This window comes from Dermacentor variabilis, chromosome 2 (assembly GCF_050947875.1).
Source record: "Dermacentor variabilis isolate Ectoservices chromosome 2, ASM5094787v1, whole genome shotgun sequence".
Taxonomy (NCBI): Eukaryota; Metazoa; Arthropoda; class Arachnida; order Ixodida; family Ixodidae; genus Dermacentor; species Dermacentor variabilis.
The window spans coordinates 96443353-96466998 of NC_134569.1; the positions used below are offsets into that span (position 1 = coordinate 96443353).

At 41.7% G+C, this 23646-nt stretch overlaps 2 protein-coding genes across 4 annotated transcripts in view; one reads left to right on the forward strand and one right to left on the reverse strand.

Annotated features, from left to right (window-relative positions):
* Positions 1–992: 992 nt before the first annotated feature.
* On the reverse strand, positions 993–23383 carry LOC142572348 (uncharacterized). Its single transcript, XM_075681399.1, has 8 exons — positions 22930–23383; positions 22333–22577; positions 22038–22101; positions 21806–21936; positions 19848–19966; positions 17157–17289; positions 16422–16518; positions 993–11887 (listed from the first exon to the last, which is right to left on the reverse strand). Exons 1-8 carry the CDS (start codon positions 23165–23167, stop codon positions 11766–11768), a joined length of 1149 nt encoding a protein of 382 aa, XP_075537514.1. The 5' UTR covers positions 23168–23383; the 3' UTR covers positions 993–11765.
* Positions 23119–23646, forward strand: part of LOC142572347 (tRNA endonuclease ANKZF1-like) — a 42586-nt gene continuing 42058 nt past the window's right edge. Inside the window, exon 1 of one of the 3 annotated variants that reach the window (XM_075681397.1) lies at positions 23119–23233. Coding sequence is in view for 1 of the 3 variants with exons in the window: in XM_075681394.1 (XP_075537509.1) it covers positions 23423–23580 (158 nt within the window). In the remaining 2 variants the exon portion in view is untranslated. Of the gene's footprint in view, positions 23234–23407; positions 23620–23646 lie in introns of those variants that run through there. The other 2 variants (XM_075681394.1, XM_075681395.1) reach the window with 2 other exon arrangements.

Consider the following 23646-nt stretch of genomic DNA (forward strand, 5'->3'; position numbering starts at 1 on the left):
AGTGACTGAACTCTAGCTTCCGGCCTACTTTTAGTTGATCTTTGGCATAAAAGTGGAAGCCAAGTTTGCATTTTAAGATATTGTGCTCAACTGGCTGCATTCAAGAAGTCAGTGTGACATGGACTTCGCTGAATTATCATGCGTATCCAAAAAGGAGCCTGGCGGTTGTACAGCCAACTTCCCATCAGGTGGATATCCTTCCAAGCATCTGGAACTCCCATGCAAGGCCGGGAGTACACTTGTACCTATTTTACTGGTACGTGCCCGGTGGCAGCACAACCACAGCAGCGGCGGATACTCTACTATGTCACCAAAGCTGTAGTGGAACAAGGGTGGCCCAGAGGCCTTCGCAAATCTCTAGCGGGGCCCATTTCAATATGAGAACTCATATAAACAATCGAGCACAAGGTCGTGGGACATCTCTACCCATTAGAAAAAATTGGCGGGTTTCCGGCCTTAGGTGGGATTCGAACCAAGTACTTCCCGCATAGGAGAGGTACGCCCTGCAATTTCACCACCACAGCAGTATTAAAAAAAAAAAATTCAATTTCCAACGAAGCCTCCGAATGTTGACAGGTTGAAACTGCCTACCTTTACCAACATATAGCCGTGCTTTATTGATAAGCAATTATCTATTACTAAGTAGACACCCTGAACATTTGTGCCATCATGGGCATCTGGCGTGGGAATTTCAAGTTGGCAGCACAACTCATCTTTCATTCTTTAAGTGCTTTCTGGTTTGCCAAACCTATGCCAGTATGCTCACGGTAATGCAGACCTATCAGGTACTCTAATAGCGAACCGTACCAATCTAGCTTAAGTTAATATTTGCCTTTACTGGCCAAACAAGAAGGCCAGGAATAACACTTGTACGGGATTTAGGGGCCATTGCCAAGTCAGAAAGTGTTGTAGTACAAGTGTTTCGATCACTGCCATTCTGTTACATTTATATGATTCAGTGAAAATTACATGTGTAAAAACAGACCATCATGTAGTAGTGCAACACATGCCGTGCAGACTGATTTATTTGCTGTTCAAAACATTCTTCTCACACATGTCACATCACATGCTACATACATGTGTCCATATACATCTGTCTCTCTCAACTCCTCCAGAAAAGAAAAAGTGCAGGCACCGTACAAGCTTCAGCAGTTCGCAAAAAGAACACTCTCAGAAATAGCACTGTTGCTCTGAGAAATGTTCAATACAGTAATCAAGACAAGGTGCAAACTAACCAATTTTGACTTTTATAAGCAACCATATTCTGCTTTGTGCCAGCGCATTAACTCAATTCAAATTCAAACATTCAGGCATAGCATTCACTGCGTACACGATTCACTGCAAGCTACTGGAACCCTCAATCATAGTTCACCATGAACTGCATCAACGTCCCATCAGCAAGTTTCACACTACGTAACCAAGCCTTCTCAAGACAAACCCTGTAAGTAAACTATACACATAGAGAAAAAAATCACAGTTTCATAACCAAATAGCTGAAGCACCATCATTTCCAATGGCACAATCAACCCATTAGTACTGGCCTGTTTTTTGCATTAAATAATGACAAAAATGGATCCATAAAAGGAAGGAGACTCTTATCTGGTAATCTCTGCAAAGAGTCGGCATGAGCTGAAAAATACACAACGAGAAGTAGTGCAGCACAAATGACCACATCCACAGCATTTACAACGTGGATTGGACTGGCCATGTCCTCCTAACAACAAAAGTACTCAACATGTTAGTTACACTTTTGCGAGTGACATCTGTCTGTGTGGAAGTAAAACTGAAGACTAGCTCATATGCTGCATAATTTGTTACAGCATGGTTGCAAATTCTCATGTCATGTGAAAAAAAAAGGGAGAATAAACTAAACAATCAAGGTCAGCATGGAGCTAATCTTACCCGACAATGAAAACATAGTGTACTACATAAGGCCACGCTCAAACTTCTCAGGTACGTGAACTACATATAGACGTACAGAGAAAAGAAAATGTTCTGCAATCCAGTGAATACCCCAGAATATTACACTAGAATCAACACCGGTCACCAATCTCTTACCTCTTTATCTCTCTCTCTCTCTCTCATACACACATGCAAGCAAACACACACGCATGCACATACACACTGCAAGTATTCAGTAATAATTCATATGATCTAAAGTTTATGGCAGAAGTAAACGAAAAAGAGAAAAAGCGACTGGTTTCTCGCTCGAGACCTCTTTACAAAATGTGCAAGATTTTATTTAAAAACTTTGCATTATCCAAGCTTTAACATCCACTTTGAATACCAGTTACTAAAATGCAATTGTGCATAACTCGCAGCAGGCCCTCGTGATAATTGCATAAATGGGACAGTAAACGAATATCAAAGAAAGTAAAACTTCAATGATGGGTGGGCGGCATACAACAACCCAAAAAGGAGCATGCTGTAATTTTAATAAGAGTACTTGCATAAACACAGTTTACTGTCCAAATAGTTTACATTTGGTTAAAGGGACACTAAACACTAATATTTTAAAGTCAAGACAAAATGATAGACTAGCACTGTGAAATGTCCATATGTCACTTTTACCAATAAAAAAAGCTTTGATAAGCGACAAAATGATAAGAATGTAAAAAATGATTGGCACTGCCAACGTAAAAATTCATGTGATGTTTGATGCCCTGTGATTAATAAATTGTGGCCACTTCATTTAAGCACTACAGAAAATGAAATTTGGCCAATTGGATTCTCAAGTAAAATAACTACATAACCAATGCTGGTGCTGTTATATGCGAGACAGTGGTTCTACAGGACCCTCTTACTCAGAACAGATAGAAGCTTGCACCAGAGCACAAACCATGAGACTAGCAGAGCAGTGCAAGATGCCCACATTAATGGTTTTGACTGTAGCAGGCAGATTGAATCACCAAGGAATTGTGTAGCCTCTATCGCAATTTCCTCTGCAACAAAGTAATCTCTCAATGTCAAATTAACCTTGAGAGATTTCTAAAAGGGTATTCACGTAGCCTGGATTAAGTCAATACTTCACATTGGCATTCCTTTAATGAGACACTCTGACAGTAAGATAAACATTCCAACATTTAAAATGCATTGACTTTCTCAGAGTCTAAAACAACACACATTTTTTTGTTTGGACATTAACATACCATCAAAATTTCCATGTTCTTTTGGTTTTTTTTTTTTGTACATGAATCATGAAGCCATCCAGCTTGGCTGATACAAAATGAGGTCATACATGGCTCATTGATCGGCGTATGCGTTTAGACTACTGCCAGAAAAGTAAAATGCTACAAAATGTGCCTAAGAAGCCTAATTGTCTCAATCGACATGAGAATGCGAGTGGTAAACCTGGCATGAATACAGAATCACTGAGGGTCTGGGTCAGCCATCACACACCCGTTCCATTACAGGCATTTCAAGAAAGCATATGCTTCCACTGACTGTATGTCATATGTATTCATAGCATAATTTGGTCACACGGGTTAGAGCAAAAGCAAACTATCAGATAGGGTTGCTATATTCCATGTTCAAAACCACCAGACAATTCCTGCAAATTTTAGAGTCAAGTTCAGTATTTCTTTCCACATTCCCCACTGAACAAAATACACAAAAAACAAATAATCTCAATATGCAGCTGCACAGCAAATTGTTATAATGATGATTCGATAACTTCAGGTACAACTTAGCATGACCATCCCAAACTAGTGCTTGAACACGGGCTCCAGAACCAGGCTTGGGGAAAGGGGGAAAAAAATGGGCGCGTGCACCCCTCATGTCTATCCCCATAGGTTACATCACAGTGTGGCACTGCCCCTGCCCTCTAGCACCGAGAGTGATTTCCTCTTCACTATAGTAAATTAAGCCTCGGTTTCACAATAACAACAACAAAAATATTGTATAGGTGAAACAAGCTCCAGCTCCAGCCCCCTTCCACCCCATTCAATATACACTTCAGGAGCCCCTGCTTTAATACTTGTACAGTACTTGAAAAGAGTCAAACATTAGGGTTAGAGTTCCAGACGAGATGAGCTGATGTTACAGGAATTCTGCACTTCATCATAAGCTTTAGGTAACCGGTATTCAAAAAGGTAAGAAATATATACACAAAAATGTTTTCCATGCGTACTAGCACTTCAATAAAACACACCTACAGTACGGCAAAATTAGCGTAGCATGTCAACTAAGTTGCAACATCCTGAGCGTCATTAAAGGTAGCATATTAATGTTACATCTACTGCATGAAAGCTGGAAAATTAATATACTAATCAGGGCATACATTTACGCTTGCTATAGGTGGATTTGTTTTGTTCTTCTGAATGTATCCAGTTATTTTTAAACCAGCTTTTTAGGATGTTTGCAGTCATTTGTTTCTAAACAATGATGATTTGGCATATATCCTCATCTCTCTGCATCTTTCCACTTATTACTTTCTTAGGAGACTCAGAATGACAGAACTGTTAATGCACCCTTTATTAAGTATGGTTGCAACACCCCAAAAACTCTCATCCTGATGATTTCTAATTTAACCAATAAATAATAGTACCTTTCGTCAATGTTTCTGATAAGCAGAGCTGGGACACTTATAAATGTTTTAGGCTACTGCCATTATATTAACATTTACTGTTGCTTGGATGAAGCATTCTGCCCTTTTTGGACAATACATGAGCATACCATGTTGCTCACTTAGGCCTTTTTGGAAATGGTTATCTGGTCATTGGCCTAGTTTCATTTGGCCACCCCGGTACTAACTTTTGTGGTCAGCAATCTTGTCTTCAGCATTTGCTGTGGTAGTAAACATGAAATGCATAATAGCGCATCGCAAAGGTCCATATCGTGGATCGACGCATACAGATAAAATACACATGAGAAGTGTGCCTTACGTAATGAAGATGTTAGGCACACTGGAGGGCCAATCACTAAAGTTTACTGCAATTGCAATCTAATCAGTTGCCACACAGATTGACGAGAACAAACAAGACTTCATCACAGCAGCATTATGCTACAGTACTGCTTTTCTATTTTGCTCCTGTATCTAAGAAACAATCAAATCACAAGCAGGAATTGGGTATGACCATGCAAAACACAAATTGGTATTTACTTTCACTCTTACAAATTTCATATATCTCAAGCAAGGCGAGGCACCAGCAAGGCTAAATTCTGCTAAGCAGGTATCACACCAATAATGTTGCCACAAAAATAATAATATGTATATATATAAATGGTTGCGAACTGAGGTCCACAACATTCATTACTGCACAACCTTACCAAAGCTTTACAAATGCAATGCAGCGAGATTTACATAAAATTTCCATAAAAGCTACATATACACCAAATTCACGGGTAGCAGATGGTGACAAAACTCACTGCAATGATTTTACAGCATACACAACTCTGTTGGGAGTAAGCAGTTAACCTGTTCCTCAATTTCATGCAGTACCTCATTTAAAGTGACCTAGTTTGGTACATGCGTGACAAGGCAATACATTAAACTTCTTGCCAAGGGGCCAAGCAGCAGCACATAGAAACTAGTGCACACATATCTTCCATTGCAAAAACAGCCACTTTGCAGTTGCATATGCACAGCTATCTTGCGGGGATACCCCACAAAGAAGTTATAGATTCCATGCTGAATAAATTTTTGCCACTTTCAAGATGAAACCACAAGGTATGCAAGGTCTGCCTTATGTGTACAGAATGATACGCACAACACTGCCATTTATGGAACCAGCAGTAATGCATACGAATGGCAGACATTTCCACCGACTTCTCCAGCACTATTTCTTCAGTAGCCAAACATTGAGACCCAACTAATCAAGTACACTTAGCTCCACGTGCTATTCGCAAATGCTCTAATAGAGTGCTTGCCTAGCAAAAGTTTTGCTAGGCAAAACTAGTGTGCTAGTTTTAGTAATTGATAATTGACAAGCTTGCATGTCCCACGAATGTGCAGTAAGAATGCACAATGCTTTAACGAGGGACTCCAGGCTTGTCTTGAGCAACTAAGTTCCATAATGAGTGCCTGTATATGAGCACACCTTTCTTGCATTCTGCCCCAACTGAGATGCAGCTGCTAGGGTGAGGAATGAAGCGTATGCCGCAAGCTGAGCAGAACGAAACCCTAGCCACACAGCCACTGCAGCAGGTACAATGAACTTTAACGCAGAATTCCTTAATTTATTACACAAAATGCCTGTGCAGAAATAATAGCACATGCAATACAGTAACTCACACAGAACTCTTGACAGGAAAATATTTTCCTTTCTTCCTGACTGACAATGTCAAATTGAAAATAGACTAACAAAAAGTTCAGGTGAGCCTGAAAACTATCACTACAAATGGTAACATTGCAGGCAGAGAAAGTTTAAGACCGAAAAAGCAGGGAATCTAAAAGGACAGAGGCTACATGCTTATTCGAAAACAAGAGGCCTGGCAAAACAAAAATTTGGCGCAAGAAACTGACAATTATATGACAGAACCTAATGTTGGAGCTCTCACATGTGCTAAGCAGGATGTACTTTTCGATACTCCTGTTTCAACTCACTGCTAGTACGCTAGTGAAATATTAAAATATGCTAAGCTCAAATCTCCCTTTGAAAGACCAAACCCCATGAATCACTTTTGAAGTTCAAATACCATATTTGCATGAAAATAATGCACACGCAATTATATATAATGCACGAAGGAACTTTTGACACTAAAAAAATGTTTAATGATATACAAATGTATACTAGTACGGTTGTAATGCCGAATAATAGGCAATGCAATCATATCTACGGGCTTGAAATAAGGTCTTTCAGAATACCACAATGGATGGCCTGTCACCTTGGAGCATACTTGTGCAGAGTCACCTGCACATATGCTGGAAATTGCACAGGCGCACATAACAGCAGCAAGTCACCCACCATGGTATATTAAAGTGCTGTAACGAGAGCATCATATGCACCGTGGACACAGAGGGACTAAATGTGCATGTGCCGAGGCAGTTGTGCTTGATGAAAGAGACACAGCATTGATCACTGAAGTGCATCAAGCTATTAGACTTGAGATGCTGGACAGCTTTACCAGCTCAATCCCCTGCATTTCATCATGCTCTCACTATCTGCAGACCTAGCCTTGCCAGCTAAAGCCTGATGCTCCTGTAGAATTTTGCTGTCTGAAGGCTGAGCTCACTACATTTCTTTAAGCATTAAACAGGGAAAAGGGGGGGAGGGGGGTATACTTGGAACCATGCCCGAAATATAAAAGGATATCTAAGGATGGGAATACTGGAAAAAAAGAAGGGCCACTATACTTGCAAATACGGTGATACACAGGTGCTGCCACACTCTCAAAACCTTCTTAACAAAAAGTGGCAAAACATTACTGTGCAAAACCCTCTGTCCTATGCGGTCTTGGCATTTTCGACATCTTCATGTAGCTAAGCACAAGTAATCTCTCTTGGCATCTTTCTCATCTTCACACCGTATGTCAATAGTCATTCAGTACTAGGCTGAGCTGTAAAAGACATTTTTGCAAGTAATGGTGTTCCTACATTGCTATTAACCAGCTGGTAGCATCACAAGCCAGAAATCTGGATATAAAAGGGACAATAAGGCTATGGTTACAGCTATCATTAAACGTCATTGTGCCCCAACTGCTAAGACAAAGTTCTACTAGAGTGTGCAAGTGACAGTAGTAAAAATTCACTACGCTAACAAGTTTTCTGGCAAATGCCTGCCAACATTATTGATTATCAGTGTGCCACTGCCTGAATGCAGGTTCATGCCTTGCGGAGGTGCATGCCATGCCTTCATGCCTCAAGTAAACTTAAAATGCATGTCAAAGCTACAGTTTAGACACTTGCGCAAAAGTGATGCAGTAGAGTTTCACACTGAGGTAAACACAAGTTCCCTCAACAGACTCGGTAATATAAGTGAATGATCAAGGACACTTTGATGATTTACAGTGTGACAGACAATAAAATCAGGGGCCATATTTTTGGGATATATCATTTTCAGATGTACCGTTTTCAGCACCCCCATTTCAGCAGGAACAGGAAAGAAGAAAAAAAAAAGAATAAGAAGGCACATGGCAAAAGAAATCTGCAGGTGGGCATGCGTCCTTCTAATGTTCATTTGACATCATTTTGATGTCTAATGCACTGGCAAGAAGTGAATCATGGAACAGTCTTGCACAAACTATAGTCAGTAAAATGTGTCTTTTAGTGTCCATGAATTCTCCTATGTTGATGCACAGTGTAATTACTGCAAAGTGCTCACAATTTCTTAGACATCATTTACATGCATGCTCCTACGCTTGTGAGCAATTTTAACTGAGGAAAAGACCTGCTGCCGTCAATCACAACTTTGTCTGAGAGTGAGTCGTCCTTTGGTGTGAAGCAAACATGAAGAGCTTCTCAGACGTGTTTACCATCAGCTTAGCTACAGAATTTTTTGCTTTCTTAAGGCAGGCAAGGCAAGACCAAAGCTTTGTAAAAGGGTAACTGTGCAAAAACATGGCCCCTGGTCACATCATGATCAATAAAATGAGAGAAACAGACATGCCCTTCCCATTCCACACAGCTTTCTTAAGCTTCCAAATTGCCAAGGTGGCACTAAGCTTTTCAGTGATAATCAGAGAGTTCCCCATCGTGGCTATGAGCAGAAATGTTGAGTTCAAACTGCACAGAATGCCAAGCCTGCCAGCAATGCTCATAAAGCTCTGGAAAATCTAACCACACTCCTGTAATACTGTTCGCCCATCACTGACAATGAAACACGTTGCCAGATTCTTTAATTTTCTATCTACCACATAAATGTCTATAAAGAAAAAGAAAGCCATGTGACGGTGTGTAACAAATCATGCCTATACGACCCTAGAATACTCATCTACCGTAAGAATGTATAGAAAAAGGCCACGCCATTTTTCAGCTGCAGCCACGAACACTGTCAAACAAAAAATAATACCTTTATTGCCTTAGGCTAGATTATGCACTAGGTTATGCTTCACCAAAAAATGGATGCAATTTTTCACACTGTAGTCAAACAATTCATGAAAATGGTCTTAAAAGATAATGACATGCAAAAAAAAAAGAAGCCTCCCCTGCAGTGTGGTAAGATAAGGCAGCACTTCAAAAGAGCGAGTGGGCTGCGAAACTCATGCTCATCTTTCAATTTGCAGTGCGCAGCACAAAATTACAGGCTACAAGGTTCATGTAACTAACACCTATCATAGCCTAATACAATGCTTCAGTGTGAGATCTGCGAGATTTTTAGACAAAAGAATGTTCAGTATCATCATGTAGCACTGTACAAAGCTGGACTACTGAGATCTCCAGAAGAAAGCACACCAAACATTATAATCTGGCACTGTGCAACACGAGAATCTCGATTCTACATTTTAGAAAAAATTATCTTAAATAAACTGCCCTCATGCCCATTTCAAACCACAAGTGTTGCATTACTTGTCACAACTATCACACTAAAAGTGTCACACCTATGCGACACTTGCCGTGCTGTGCCCTGTTATGACATGACCCCCCTTTTTTTCTCATATGGCAACATTTATCCCTTGCTGACGATGTCACTAGATCACTTGTCAACACAGTAACAACCAATCTAGTTTAGTTCCCTAAACCTGAGCTATGAGAGATGCAATTAGAGGGGAATGTGGTTCATTTTTCTGATAAGCTGGGTTTTTTGAATGCACACCCTAGATGTAAGCACATAAACACTTTTAGATTCTTCCCAAATCAAAATGCAGTCATTGCAATTAGGAGTCAAACCAATGACCTAGTGCACAACAACAGAATGGCTCAGTGGTGACCACTGAGTGGTGACCACTAAGCCAGCACTGACCACTGTGGCTCAAGAGCCACAGTGGTCAGTGCTGCAGAACACAGCATACACAAGAAGGATGTTGTAATCTTTTGAGTGATCAGCTTACATAAGCAGTTTTCAGCATAGTGCTAAGCATCTAGGCATTCTAAAATGTAGTAGTGGCACCTGGTGGCCTCTACAAGTTGCAGATCTAGTGCTTCTGCACATTACCTCCTTACAGAGTGTGTTTTACTTCCATTACAATGAAATAGAGTGACAAACCAGTTTTCCGAGGCAATAAAACACTTTGGCTAAAAGGAAAACAGTTTTGACACCCTCAAAATAAAGAAGTATATTATTTCTCATAATAAATAAGTGACTATCCCGATAACCAATACCAACAGCCCCAGTATAGAAGTGGCATCTTATGAAACACTTTACAGCTTGTGGAGCTGGCAAGAACTGCATTAGTTTCCCGGTAGGGCATCAGGAAGAAGACGCCAGACAGCAGCCAGGTGGTGCCCAGTGCTAGCAGGCCAACTGTGATAGTGCTAGCTGCATACATGTGATGTCAATGCTCCTTTATAAGAAAAGGTTTCCCTTAGTCCCAAACCTAGTATATTACTTTTTCATGAATCAGCTTCATCTCTGAACACTCCAGCTGATCTTTAACAGCACTGCTGCTTGTTTAAAAAAAGAAAAACTGAATTCTGGGATTTTAGAGGGCAGAACGATGATCTGATTACGAGGCAACCTGTAGTGAGAGACTTTGGATTAATTTTGACCACCTGGAGCTTTTTAACATGCACTTAATTCCAAGCAGACTGCCATTTCTGCATTTCGCCCCCATCGAAATACAGCTGCCGTAGCCAGCATCAAACCCACGACCTCGAGCTAAGCAGTGAGATTGGTTTTTGAAACATACTTAGTCCTGATAATTTCACAATAATTTCAGCAATTGCCAGTAAGTTAGTAATTAACTTTTTAGTTAGCACGCATATAGCATTTGCAGAATTGATGCCAGTGAGTGATCAAGGCTTGTCCTGTTGTTAGGCATCTTGAGACTAGCACCAGTTCTGAGATAACAATCTCCAAATTTAACTACGTTAGCAGTTAACTACGTTAGCATAGCATGGATTGCTTTACCAGACAGACTCATTAAGACATTGTGGGACAAAACTACATGGAAAACCATGTACATATGGCTATTGATTTTGAACAGTTACTGGCATTCGCGCTGTTCATGTGTTTCTCTACCTTCTTTCATTTTTTTCCCCCCTTGTACCTTTGTCACTTGTTTCTCTTCTCACATCCATACATCTATCCTCAAGCATTGATAGTAGCCATCATACGAATATAAGCCATTGCTACATTGTTCTTGCACTAATCACATGCCTTCCCCTTGTTTGTCCTACAGCATCAGCATGTGTCTGCAAAGCAACAGTTTACACAAGTATGCAATGCACTCGGATCAGACCCCAACAAATGCACGAGCAATTGGAATGCCAGAGATGCTGCTGAAACTGTCATGTGCTTTTGTTCCTCACCTCACACTGGCGAGTAGTACTAACAGGCTAGAGAAGCTTTCTTTCAAAAATGTGCCTGCCGCTCGTGTCCATGTCAAATGACCATATCTAAAGATAATTTTATGCGTCAGAGGTTCCTTCTGGTGCAAACAACTGGCGTACATCAGACTTGCAGGTTTGCAGTTTTTACACTATCCTTCGATTTGAGCCTTTCAGAAGACTCACTTCACCTAAGGTGGAGATTACGCCAGTGCAACAGAAGTGCAAATCTATCTCTGAAAGCTACAGTTTGCCAGCTTGCCCTTAAACACCTCTTTCCATCACCACAAGCCATGTGTATGAATGTAATGTATACATAAATATGTGTGTATGCACATGTATGCATAAATATATGTACATAGGACTCTCCCTTTAACTTAGGAACCATTTTACGAATAAGTTATATTGCAGATGAGTTGTTATGGAAGCGATGCTTGGTCTCGCCGGTGGGCACCATTGCAGATGGATAGAAGTTGTGCAGTGGCATGTGCACGGTGTCCATGAGCTGACAGTAGTTGGGCTCTGAAAAATAGCGATCATCAGGTTAATATGCTTGTTCAGTCTGTATTTATATAATGCATGTGCTCAAAGTAAGGATAATCTCCATGCGTGCTAGTGCTAAGGCTCGTCTAAAGCACATTAGTATGTTCTTAAATAAATGTGCACCAGGATGCACTATCATACACCATAGATTACGCACTTCAGTTGGCATACTTAAGAATGTTGTTTACACTGCTATGGGTAGGAAAACAACCATCAAATTTGCCTGCATATCACCAATTCTGGTAGACATAAACAACAGTCTTCTGCAGGCTTTACAATGCTCAACACATTGCCTTAGGAACTTCTGCAGAATGCAGTAAGGATGAATAACACAAAAGGGAACATCCCATTTGTATTCAAAACAGTACACTGCTGAGTGTTTCTGCACTAAAACTATGAAAGTACAAGAGCCATGTAGTTACATTTTTTATGTCACTTCGGCCAAAAAAGTATGAAGTTTGAAAGGTAGAACACTATCCCGAACTGCGATCTCTCAAGAGATAATGACATAGTAACCGGTGACTCTCTGAAACTTTGCATGGCAGTGGCACATCGTGTTACGCTCATGTCAACTCAGATAGTGTGAATATAGACAGCAATGATAAGATAGCAACACGTGAGTGGTCGTTGGTCCAAATTGTCCAAATAGGCATAGTGCATGCACAGAACTGTGCAAAAACGAGATTGCATCGACACGTGCACCACTTATCTCAGAGGCCACCACTGCTGTACTGCCTCACCTTGAAGGATGCTGGAGACATGCCCTGAAGGAATGGTTACCCTAGCATGGTTGAAAGTACATGACTTCACGGTTTATGAAATCTACATGTGGCGTTCGCTCATCTTGCTGGTGGTATCTTTGTTGCGATTGGACTGGAGCGAGGGGCGTGCTGTCGTGCGCCCCGTTCGGTCATACTTCCGTGCTTTGGGACTTTAAATGTGCCCTCCTTTTACCGCGACTGGGTTTGAAGTGTTCGTTGTAACAGTACAGCGCTTTTGAATATGTTCACTACATCTGGACGCAGTTTCCATAGGTGGGGTCGGAAAATCATAAGTGCAATGAAATGTGGTAATTATAACTGATAATTTGTTATATATGGGACAATTATAAGTGTCTTCGACAGTATATCACAAGTTCTACAAAGCTTAAAGCATACGAAGTTAGGAATTCAGCCTAGGCACAGTTTTGCGATGAGAATTGCTTGAAGTGTCTTGCTTTTCTAGGCACATTGGAAAAAATTTATTGCTAAGGTCTGAATGATGTCTAAATCAGGCCTGTAGAAGTCTGGCTGCTTGTACTGAGCTCCATATGAAAACTGACAGAACACTATGTTAATAGCCACGGCGATACTACCTCACTTTCTTAATACTGTATGGAAATGTTTCTGCTTCTGTCCCTATCTGCAAATGCTCCTCTCAATTCCATTTTTCTAAGCAATGACACTTTCAAAACTCTACCGGAAACAATACTTGACTCTTGCATATCAAACACACTTTCAAGAAATGTCACTGAACATTTCTTGCTGACAAATGTCACATCAGGAAACACCCGACTACACAATTGCAAAAATCAGCAGGCCTGCACAATTAGCTTCTACACAGATTTGCTTCTGCATTTCTATCCAAAATGAAAGACGTATGCTACCAGGCCTCAATCAGCAGATTACGCCTCTCACTCATTTGAGACCTGATAGTCACCGCTTTTACGGACAGCTGCGCATAAAAAGGAGGGGTTTCTTATGAGGAAGTTTTAACTCGGGGTCAACACCAATGCCACTTATTCAAATAGATGTAAAACACAGTGTTTTTGTGAGGCAACTACTGGACCAACTTGTTCGCTTATTCTGTCGTCCCTATGCCTCTCCCTTTCCACTTGCAGTGGTTGTCGGTAGTCGCATAGAGAAAAGGGGTGGCCTTTTCCGAGGACTGTTCTGTGGCATGATTGGCAGAGTGCGCGCGAGGGTGACCTCTCCAGGACATCACTGGGTACATATACATTTCCCGTCTCATTCAACAACACCTCTGTATGGGCATTGCTCAGGCTTGAGCTCAACTACAGTGCCTGGCACCTACAAAGAGTGTGTACCTTGTGTTGTTCCTTTTCCAAACAGTAAGCCAAAGAAAAGTGACTAGTACTTGCACATAGTCACATTATGCCAAGCCACACTTATCCGAAGCTGTGGGGATCAAGGTGCCTTCTCATGCCTCGTCCCCCAGCTCACGCATTGTGCTTTGCTCAATCTCCGGGATCCGCCCCACAAGTGGCAGCGTGCAGACGTGGCTAGTGCAACAAAGCTAGTTTCCCGCATAAACCGTGCTTCTCTCTCCTGGTGCAGCATCACCATGCGAGCATAAGTCACCGGGACGTGCCCGGATTGGCGACCCAAGTGACGGCCCTCGAGTGCCCTACCCCCGATCTCTCTTCCGCTGAGCACTTCGTCGCTGCAGCAGATGCTCACAGGCCTGTAAAAAGTTGATTACGTGGGACCTGGCTTCTGCGACTTCTCGTTCTCGCACTTGGTGATCCATTACCCAGTTAGCCCTAGCGCAGCGGGCGCACATACTTGAATGGTCTTGCAGTGAGCCTTTGCCCATAGGTGCCATGACCGTAGCAATGTGCTGCATCTCCACAAAGCCATCGGATTGCCCTAGCTCTCGCGAGTTGGCCCATCGGTCATCACAAGAGTGCGCAACATAGCCATGGGGATACTTCCCAGGCAGCGTGTTGCAGAAAGCTGTCTTCCCACAAAAATGCACTAGTGCCACCCTTTCCTCTATTCACTCTTGACAAAGGAGGCCCTTTGATTCCCGTGCCGGCCTGGGACTGGGCGTTTGTGCAGTGCTGGGCGTTGCCGAAGGCAAGTAAATTGTTTCCATAACATGGAGCAATACTGTGTTTTCTTGCATGCACAGTGATCAAGGCCCCCTTTTGTGGCCTGAACATGCGCACTACATTATGTGAGGCGACAGCTTAAGCGGCCCTGTGGCTCATTAAGTCCGAACCCGCAGTAGTCGGTTCCAGTGATTTACCAGACGACCACAAGGTTAAATTCTAGCGACTCTGGAAAGCAGAATTTTCATTTTAGACCTCAGATATTTAACAAAAATTGCAGAAACTTGGCAAACTTAAAAAGAATAGAAGCATAAAGTTTATAAATTCATCACTTCGCACCAAAAAAAAAAAAAAAAAAACTGCTGTCGTAGTTCAGTAAACTGCATCGGTTAGAGCATCTAAAGTGAACAAATTTGATGTATAATAAATTTAGAGCTTTCATGAAATTGTCACAATGTTTACGAGGATTTTGTAAAACTACTACTCATAAATCAGTTGTAATGAAGAAGAGCACAAGAACAAGGCCAGCCAGATCGTCTCTTCCATGCCTGCAGTGCAACCAGTGCGCCAGCCAGATCGCCAGTGCTTAGCACGAGTGTGAGCCGTTCGGGCAACCAGCTGTTCCTGCTCTGCATCACCTGCCTTCTCGGTTACGAACAAACGCTACCATCTGAACTGTTCAGTACACCCATTACACAGTGTGTAATACAATATTGTATGCTTTAAATGCATTACTGTAGAAAAGCAGGCCAGAGCAAGCTATAGCTCAGGCCGACCTCTCTGCCTTTCTGTAAATAAATCTCTCTCTCTCTCTTAGATGCATTATTAGGTGCACTTAACAGAGTTGCGATATAGATTTTTTAATTACTTAGTTGTAAACTTGATACTCGAGTTCCCTGAAATATTGCAATTTTTCAAGAATTTGTGGAAAAATATTGACAGCCTAAATTAAAGTTTGCTTGCTGCAGACATTAGATTTACCTTTTTCTTTTAAATGCAACGACTTCATGAAGTTCTGTGCAGTGGTTGCCGAGAAAAGCAATTTGTTTGTTGCCATGTATTCAGATGGGAGCTCCCAAGCTAAAGTTTCCTCTTAGAGGAGCTACTTCATTTGAAGAACAAGCATGGGAGAGTTAGGCCCTAGACAAAATCTCAACTTTCAGATTAGCACTCTGAAAAAAGAAAAAGCAAGTAAGCATAATATCGAGCTAGGTGACACTGACCAGTAATTTCGTACGCATGCTTTCCCTTGACCTCTGAGCATTCTGCTCTATGGGTAATAATGTAGTATGTGCAATGGCATTCCTCTGATGCCTTGCAGGGTTGCAAAACTACAAAATCTTGGCAGTTTCTCAATTACAAAAAAAAAAAAAAATGTATAAAGGGCCACAGAACGGAAAGCCTCAATTGCTACTCAGAACAGCATTAGCTTTCCCAAACATGTGTCCTCTCGCTTTGGTTGGCTCATTCTGAAAAACACAGTCCTGAACTACATTTCTTGCTTTGGTTCACTGATCATACCAATGCTCCCTTTCTGCCATGGCACATGCTATTCTGGTATAATCTGGCACGAGGTGCCTACCAGGTATTTTTTTGTGGATGGTTACCAGATGAAGAAATGCGCCACTGAAAGGGCCCAGAACACCTAACAGAGCAAAGTGAAGGGCATGGCTCACTCACCGTCATCTGGTGACAAGAAGTGGTGCCTCACCAAAAAGTCCAGCAAGATGGGGCAACTTGTAATCTTGAACTCCTCGGATAAAACGAGGTTTTTTACCTGGGCAGTGAAACAGCCACCACAACATGAGAAGTGCTACTCAAGTCAATAAACTCGCAGACTGCTCAATAGCTAACATTACACGACATCAGAGTGCACTTGGTACTAATCCGAGCAACATGATTACCTAAGCGATCCCAAATGTATACAATACGCTGATCACACGGCAAATTTCCCTACTAAACAACTAGCTCAAAAGATTTCAGCACTGGTAGCTACAGTATTAGTGGACTGAATGGCAGCTATAATGACAAGTATGTAAGATGTTTTTTCTTATGGTAATACTTCCTTATCGTGACAGAATGTCTTAGTCCTTAACACACAGGGGCAGAAGGCGAGGATAAAGCAATTACAAAAGGCTGCGAGGATTCTATGGCAAGGACAAGATTAGGGAGGCACACTTGCACAAAGTACCCTCTCTCTCAAATACTTACTGGCAATACCCACAATGTATAGTTGGCATCAGCATTCAACTTGAGGTAGAATTTAGCATGGACACAGTATGAAACATGCGAGGACTATCAGCATGACGGTACCAGTACAGCAGCCGCACATACACTTTGAGCATGGCGAGATTGTTGATTCGGTTTCTGTAGGGTTTTGTGCGCGTCTGTACAAAATAGAGATCTAGTAAATACCTCTGGAATTGCCATTAAGTAGAAGTTGTCCACTTCATTGTCCGAGCAGTGAGGCTCGAAGTCTGCAGGAAGCTCCAGGTCAAAGACAAAGATTGTTTCCGGAAATATGCCCCGATCATCCTCGTACACGAACCTAGCAAAAATATTCAATCATGTCGTCAAGAAAGTCCCTTAATATTCAATCAGATCGCCTGTACCCTGAAACTGTAAGAGGGAAGTGCAGTAAGTGCAGTTAAAGATATATGTGTTAAACATATTCAGTTACTGGAAAGTGTCTGCTCCAACGAAAATATTTTAGTTATATACAATATTTGTTATAAGCATATATTTGGTACATGCTGCTATCAGCATGAAGCATTTTGGACTTTGTTATATCTGATAATTCATTATATTCATGCTTGTTATAACGAGACTTAACAGTGTACTCTAATTCCACAAGAAGCCCTTGCAGCATTTCCTAAATACTTGTGCAACCGCGCATTAAAAAAAGAAAAGAAAACCACATAAAAGCCTCATGCAACATTATCACACATCAGCTTCAAATATGTGCATCACAAGCAAGTGTTTCTCAAAATACAGTTCGGCACTCTTTCTCGTATTCTTTCTGTCTTTCTCGTTCTTTCTCCCAGGTGCACATTCATTTGCTTTACACTGCATATCTAACCAGATAATTGCTGCAAGACCAAGTTAAACCGCTTGTGCATCTGCATTACAGTTAACAGACATCTCCAGCCTTTTAGTGCTCTTAATTTTTTTTATCGATAGGAACACTGTCTGCTTATGGCACTGTCAGTTTTCTTCCCCATGCACCTTTTCCACTAACCTCATTTACTATCCTGGCTTTGTGCATACCCAAAACAAAGATGAAAAGAGAGACTTCCTGCCAAGAGAAAAGCACATTGTTATATATATTTTTTTATCTTCGCAGATGTGTGCCAATCTGAGCAACTGCTACACCAAAGACGGCGAAGGTGTATAAACGAGTTCTCACGCCCTTTGGTTGTACCACTAGGGGTCTGTTTGCTGGTTCTTCTTAGTATGATTCACCACGAACAATGCCTGCACATTCTCACTGATGCCCTGGCAATATGGACACTTTGGGGCTCTTATGCAGGCTGTATTGCTGATGTCTGATTGAAATTTGATACTGATCATGCCGTCAGTTTCTACCACCACAGCCATACAAACTCCTAGCTAACCTTCAACGTGGAGTCAGGAAAATGCGATGCGAGAAACAAATAATAAGAACTAAATGTTAAAATTACAGCACAAAGAAGTTGTATATTCAAGTGAGCACGTACACATGGTAACTTTTATTTTGTAATCAATGATGATTATGTTTCAAAGCATAAATTTAGGATGCTGATACAGGTTGCATTGCTGGCTGACACCAAGCATGCCGGCGTGTGTCAGCTTTTGTTGCATAAAAGTGGCTGTAAAACACCCCTTAATAGCTTCGCTGTAAAATGGCAAGAAGATGCAAATCCCTCGGTTCTGATCTTTCTCTGTCCAGCTATGCCACACAGTAAGAGGAACTGACAAACATGGAAATCTTTTTCTTTTTTTTTAATGGGGATAGCTACTTATGACATCACAAACAGGTCGCTGATCTGAGGTATGTAGTTTATACTTAAAGAAAAAGAGACTCATACAGAACCATTTAGAGTTGAAAATGTGGTCTGAAATATCCCCATACTGTGCATTAAAAGTTGTGAAAGCTTTAAGTGTTTTTACATGTGCAACAAGAGCTTTAGTTGGGTATATTGTACTAGAAGAAAGTAAAAACAGCATAAAGTTGACGTTACGCTCTGCCAGGTGTTTGTAGTGTGACTTTCAGCACCTCGAACGCGAGCACTACTGCTAGGTGGTGTCACTGTGCTACATCCAGCCTCGCAGTGTATAAATAGTGAGGTGCTATGGTAGTATGTCAGACACCAGGATACACCACACCTAGCACTCGTGAATGAGGTCGAGGTGGCAGAAGCTGCTGCGGAAAGAAAATGTCACAGGGCATATATCACTTTGCTGAAACTCCTGCTCTTAATGCGACATTCGTCTGCAAGCTGTGAGACTACGCTTACAATGCTTAAACATAGGAATTATGAGGAGGAAGGCTCCGCAATATGTTGGAAGCTCAGAAATTTCGCATTCAGAAAGAGACACAGGAACAGTGAGGAGGTCAACTTGGTGTTGCAGAAGCATCGAAAATGCAGCGCCTAGAGATCAAGGTTCTGCAACTATGCAACCTTGTGGCTTGTGTAATTTATTTATAAGCAGAAACATGGGTTCCTCTCAACTACTGCCACTACATCTTGTTTGCTCCTGAAATTAATAAGTGTAGTAGATTTTTTTTCTCCAAAGAAGCAAGGTTTCTCCTCATTTTTGAAATTGTTATGTAGCGGACAACCTTAACTATAAACGTAGCTTAAATAGTCATGAATGGGTTTGTTACTTTTGCACAAAAGAGCACACTGCTCTAATTAAGGGCACATGCCCAAGTAATTATGTTTCCTATGCAAGGTTGAAAAGAAAAAGAAATGAAACACTGCAAATTACGTTTTCCTTCAAGTTTTTCTTTTTGATATCCTGTTATGCAACTGAAGCAAGAACATGGAAAGAACCACTCCTCACATTTTCTATGCAGCGATTATAGCCAGCGAACATAGGCGAGGTCACACAAAGAAAACTCACGACACATTCCCAGCTGGCCGGATTGCACTGAGCAGATGATCTGGCAACGACGCCTCCTCTTGGGCTTCTTTTCGGACACACTCAGTTAGGGTATAGCCGACACAAAAACCACCGGTCACCTGAAAGACACAACATTGCAAATGGGTTTCTATAGTCCTACATACACCTAGACTGGCACAATTATCAAATTTATTCAACTTCGTACGAAATTTGTCTGGTCTTAGGAATGTACTTGGTAGAATCAAACATATACTTAACCACAACAAAGGATAAAAAGAAAAGCATACGTAAATGTTTTCTTACTGTGGCACAGGTGCCCTTTTCCCAAACTATGGAATGCAAAGCAGCCCTCATTGTACTGTATACACAAATAAAAACGTAACAAGTTTCCATGTAAGAATAAATTTCATTTGGAGAGCCTCATACTGCTTATCAAGTGTGCAGTGGGTTGTACGCGTGATTATAAACCAGGCGGGATCATCAATCCTTCCAATTGTGCCACAACAAAGGGCATTAATCAGTTCACTATCTGGGGTATTTCTGTGTACTAGATCAAACTCGGGGAGTGTTAGCTAGCCCCACTCAGGGCCTACTATGTACTTATTGCCACATGAAAGAAGCGTGATCAAGTGCACAACCTGCTCCATACTTTGCCAGGACTGCTGTTGCAAGCCGGTTTTTAAAGATCGCATGGCGGTTGGCAGGCATCCCACCCAAGTGACCAGAGAAATTATTGAGGCGGCAGAAATTGATCATCTGGGGGTTAAATGCATCAGTGCAGTGCCAATACCGTTGTCACAAAAGGACCTCGATTGTCTGTGGCACAATCTACGGGCAAAAAAACTAGCATTTCTAAGGGCACGTTGGGCATATGTAGGTCCTTGGTGTGTGCTGCATGTGTCAAGTTTTCATATTCCACTTGTTCATTTAAAGATTCTTTCTTGTTTTCATCAACCGCATGCACGTCATTAATCGCCTGGGTACATAACTTAATTCCTTTCTTCCAATAAAATTCAGTTTAAAGTTCGCACTTGTGTTTGTCAGGTCTCCTGTCTTTGTTCTCTAGTTTGTGCGGAAAAGCTTGCCACCATGGAATCTACCAACTTGACTAAGCTGGTACTTTATTCAGTTGTATCTTGAATATACTGCAGTGGAAACAACAGATTTTGTTTGTGTGTGACAATTCTTTCTGGACTGGACCTTACAACTTCCGGATTAAGGGATGCACATAATATTGCATACGTTGCACTCTCTCTCTCTCTCTTTTATATTATTTTTTTACACCAACCTTTAATCTTATAGATTCAGAAGTACGCCCTTTTCTCTCTGTGTTTAATTAGTGTTGCATAGAATGTCATGTTACTTGAAAGTGAAAGTACCGCCAAGAATGTTTGAAAGTCAAAATGGCACTAGGAGATGTAAATGTGTATCTACTTCTCTATTGACTATTCATGGCTTTCAAACCATTCATCGATCAGGCTTGCTTCATTCTCCATCAAAAATTTTGATGCATTCAAGAGTTAATTACTGTTCAATTGCAAAGCTCACTGCACTGTTTAAAATATGACAAGCTTAACTTAGAACCACCTTTTTTTTCGTAGACATGGCCATTCATCTAATAAGTTCGCATTATTTAAGCCATAGGTACGTTCTTCCAGCAGTAACAGATACATGAGAAAATGCAATATGGCTATTCCTGCTAGGATACATACAGGGTATGAGCATATAGACCAAGTTACTGGCCTGTTAAAATAAAATGACATGTTAACTAGCTGCTGCAGTCTACAGATGTGTATGTAACCTATGAGATCAGTATAAATTTTAAGAGCCTTCAGAATTTGCACGTTAAGAATATAGATGACATTATCACCTCGACAACTCTTTCCTAAAAGCAGCCAATAAAATGTCATCGGCGATTTATGCACTACTATTGAAGGCACGCATGCATTAATTGTTACCATGTTGTCGATCTTGTTTGGAAAGGTTTCCTTCGTTGCCGATCTCCGCTGAAACCACACGCTCATAGAACCGTCGGGCCGCTTCACGTATCCATTTATGTGTACTCCATATCGCTTCAGACCGAATAGGCCTTCGAGAAAACGAAACAAGAGAGCACGTAGGTCCCGTTACGAAAAAAATTTCGCAATGGATATTACGGTTAAAATACACGCAAGAGGTTTGTTCACTCACATGTTGCAGATCTTTCCATCTTCATTCCAGGTTTGTCTCCGAACCTGGCACTGACTTCGTAGCACTAATGAGAAGAAGAGGAGTATTAAATATATAAATACATATATATATGTATATATATCCACATACACACAATCGGTCGTTGTGATGGCTGACATAATGCAGTGATATGCGCGCTTTTCGCTCGAGCTGAAATAGTGCAATGTGCCAGCTGAACGGACGCCGCGGCTATAATTAGAAACAGTCGAGCGGACGGCGAGCGCGATTCTACACGTAAACAAGCGAATACACATACCTCGTTCCTCCACCCGTTCAGTGTTTTGAAGATTTTCTTCTTTCGTAAATCTTGTAAAACTTCGGCAGCCTTCGTGCTGCGCTCCTCGTACGTCTTCCAGCTCGGATTCAAGAAAACCCGGTTCGTTTTGATGTCGTACTGAAACGCGTCCTTGTAAGGGGCAAGATGTATCCAATCATTCGGCCGAATGAAACCCATGTGCTGGTCGCCGACGAAAAACAGCTTGCACTTCTCATGATAGAAACCTGCGGCGAAGAAAATAGGCGTAGACAACTTCAGGCACATTCGATCGGCCCGTCCGATGCCACGCAGCACGCATTAAATCGTCACCGCGCTTTCCCTCCTGCACCACTGAAATCGCGCACCGATCATCGCAAGCGGTCGTTTTTCGTACGTTTCTTGCCACGCTCACAAACTCTCCACAATTCAGAAATGTGTGGGCACCGTTATTAATTTAATTACGTGCCCCAGATAGTCGTCAAAGAAGAAGAGAGAACATACATAGGTCGCATAAACATTACAGTGTATAATAGTACGACGGCAGTTAAAGCGTATCCTGCTGCATGATGATACGAAATTAATCAACGCAGGACTTACTGATTCGCGTGATGTCGAAATTCTCCAGTAGGCGTTGCAGTTTCGCCGACCAATTCATGTCGGCAGTAAATGTATGAATGTGCGATGCGCGGCTAAGTCCTGGAGCTGTGTGCTCCCAGGAGCTTATGCGCGCGATCGCAGCAGACTGCTTCCAAGCGGCTGCTGCCGACAGGCTAGGCCGAGCAATGCATGCAGTGTTTTCAGCCGTGCGCAGAACAGCCAGCCAAACAAGATTCATTGTTTCGTTGTTGTCGTAACTGGCCGGTCTACTGCACAATCAGGACGTCCACGAAAGGATTATTCGGTTAATATAGTTCCAGAATATGAGAATTTCAAACTATTTGATACGTTATCTAACTACGAAGCAATCTGCAAAACATGAAAGTGAACCAGCGCAGAATGCTCAAAGAAACAGCGCCTGCTTTGGTGACTGTCCTACGGGCAATACGACCTCACACACCTCGCGCTAGTCAGTGTAACAACGTTGCGCTGCATGATAGACTTATCAGCTGTTTTAATCTCTGACCGCGAAGCGAACGAAAAGAAAGAAAAGCACAAATCGCGAACTACAAAACTTACAGGAACAGCTGGCTCCATCTGTCATTCTGCAGAGCAAGCAGACGAAAGCCGGCGAAGCGGCGAAGCCTTGCAGTGAGTGGGTTCGGTAGGGTGCGCGTGGTTTGCCAAAATGTGAGTTATCCATTCATTCAGACTGCC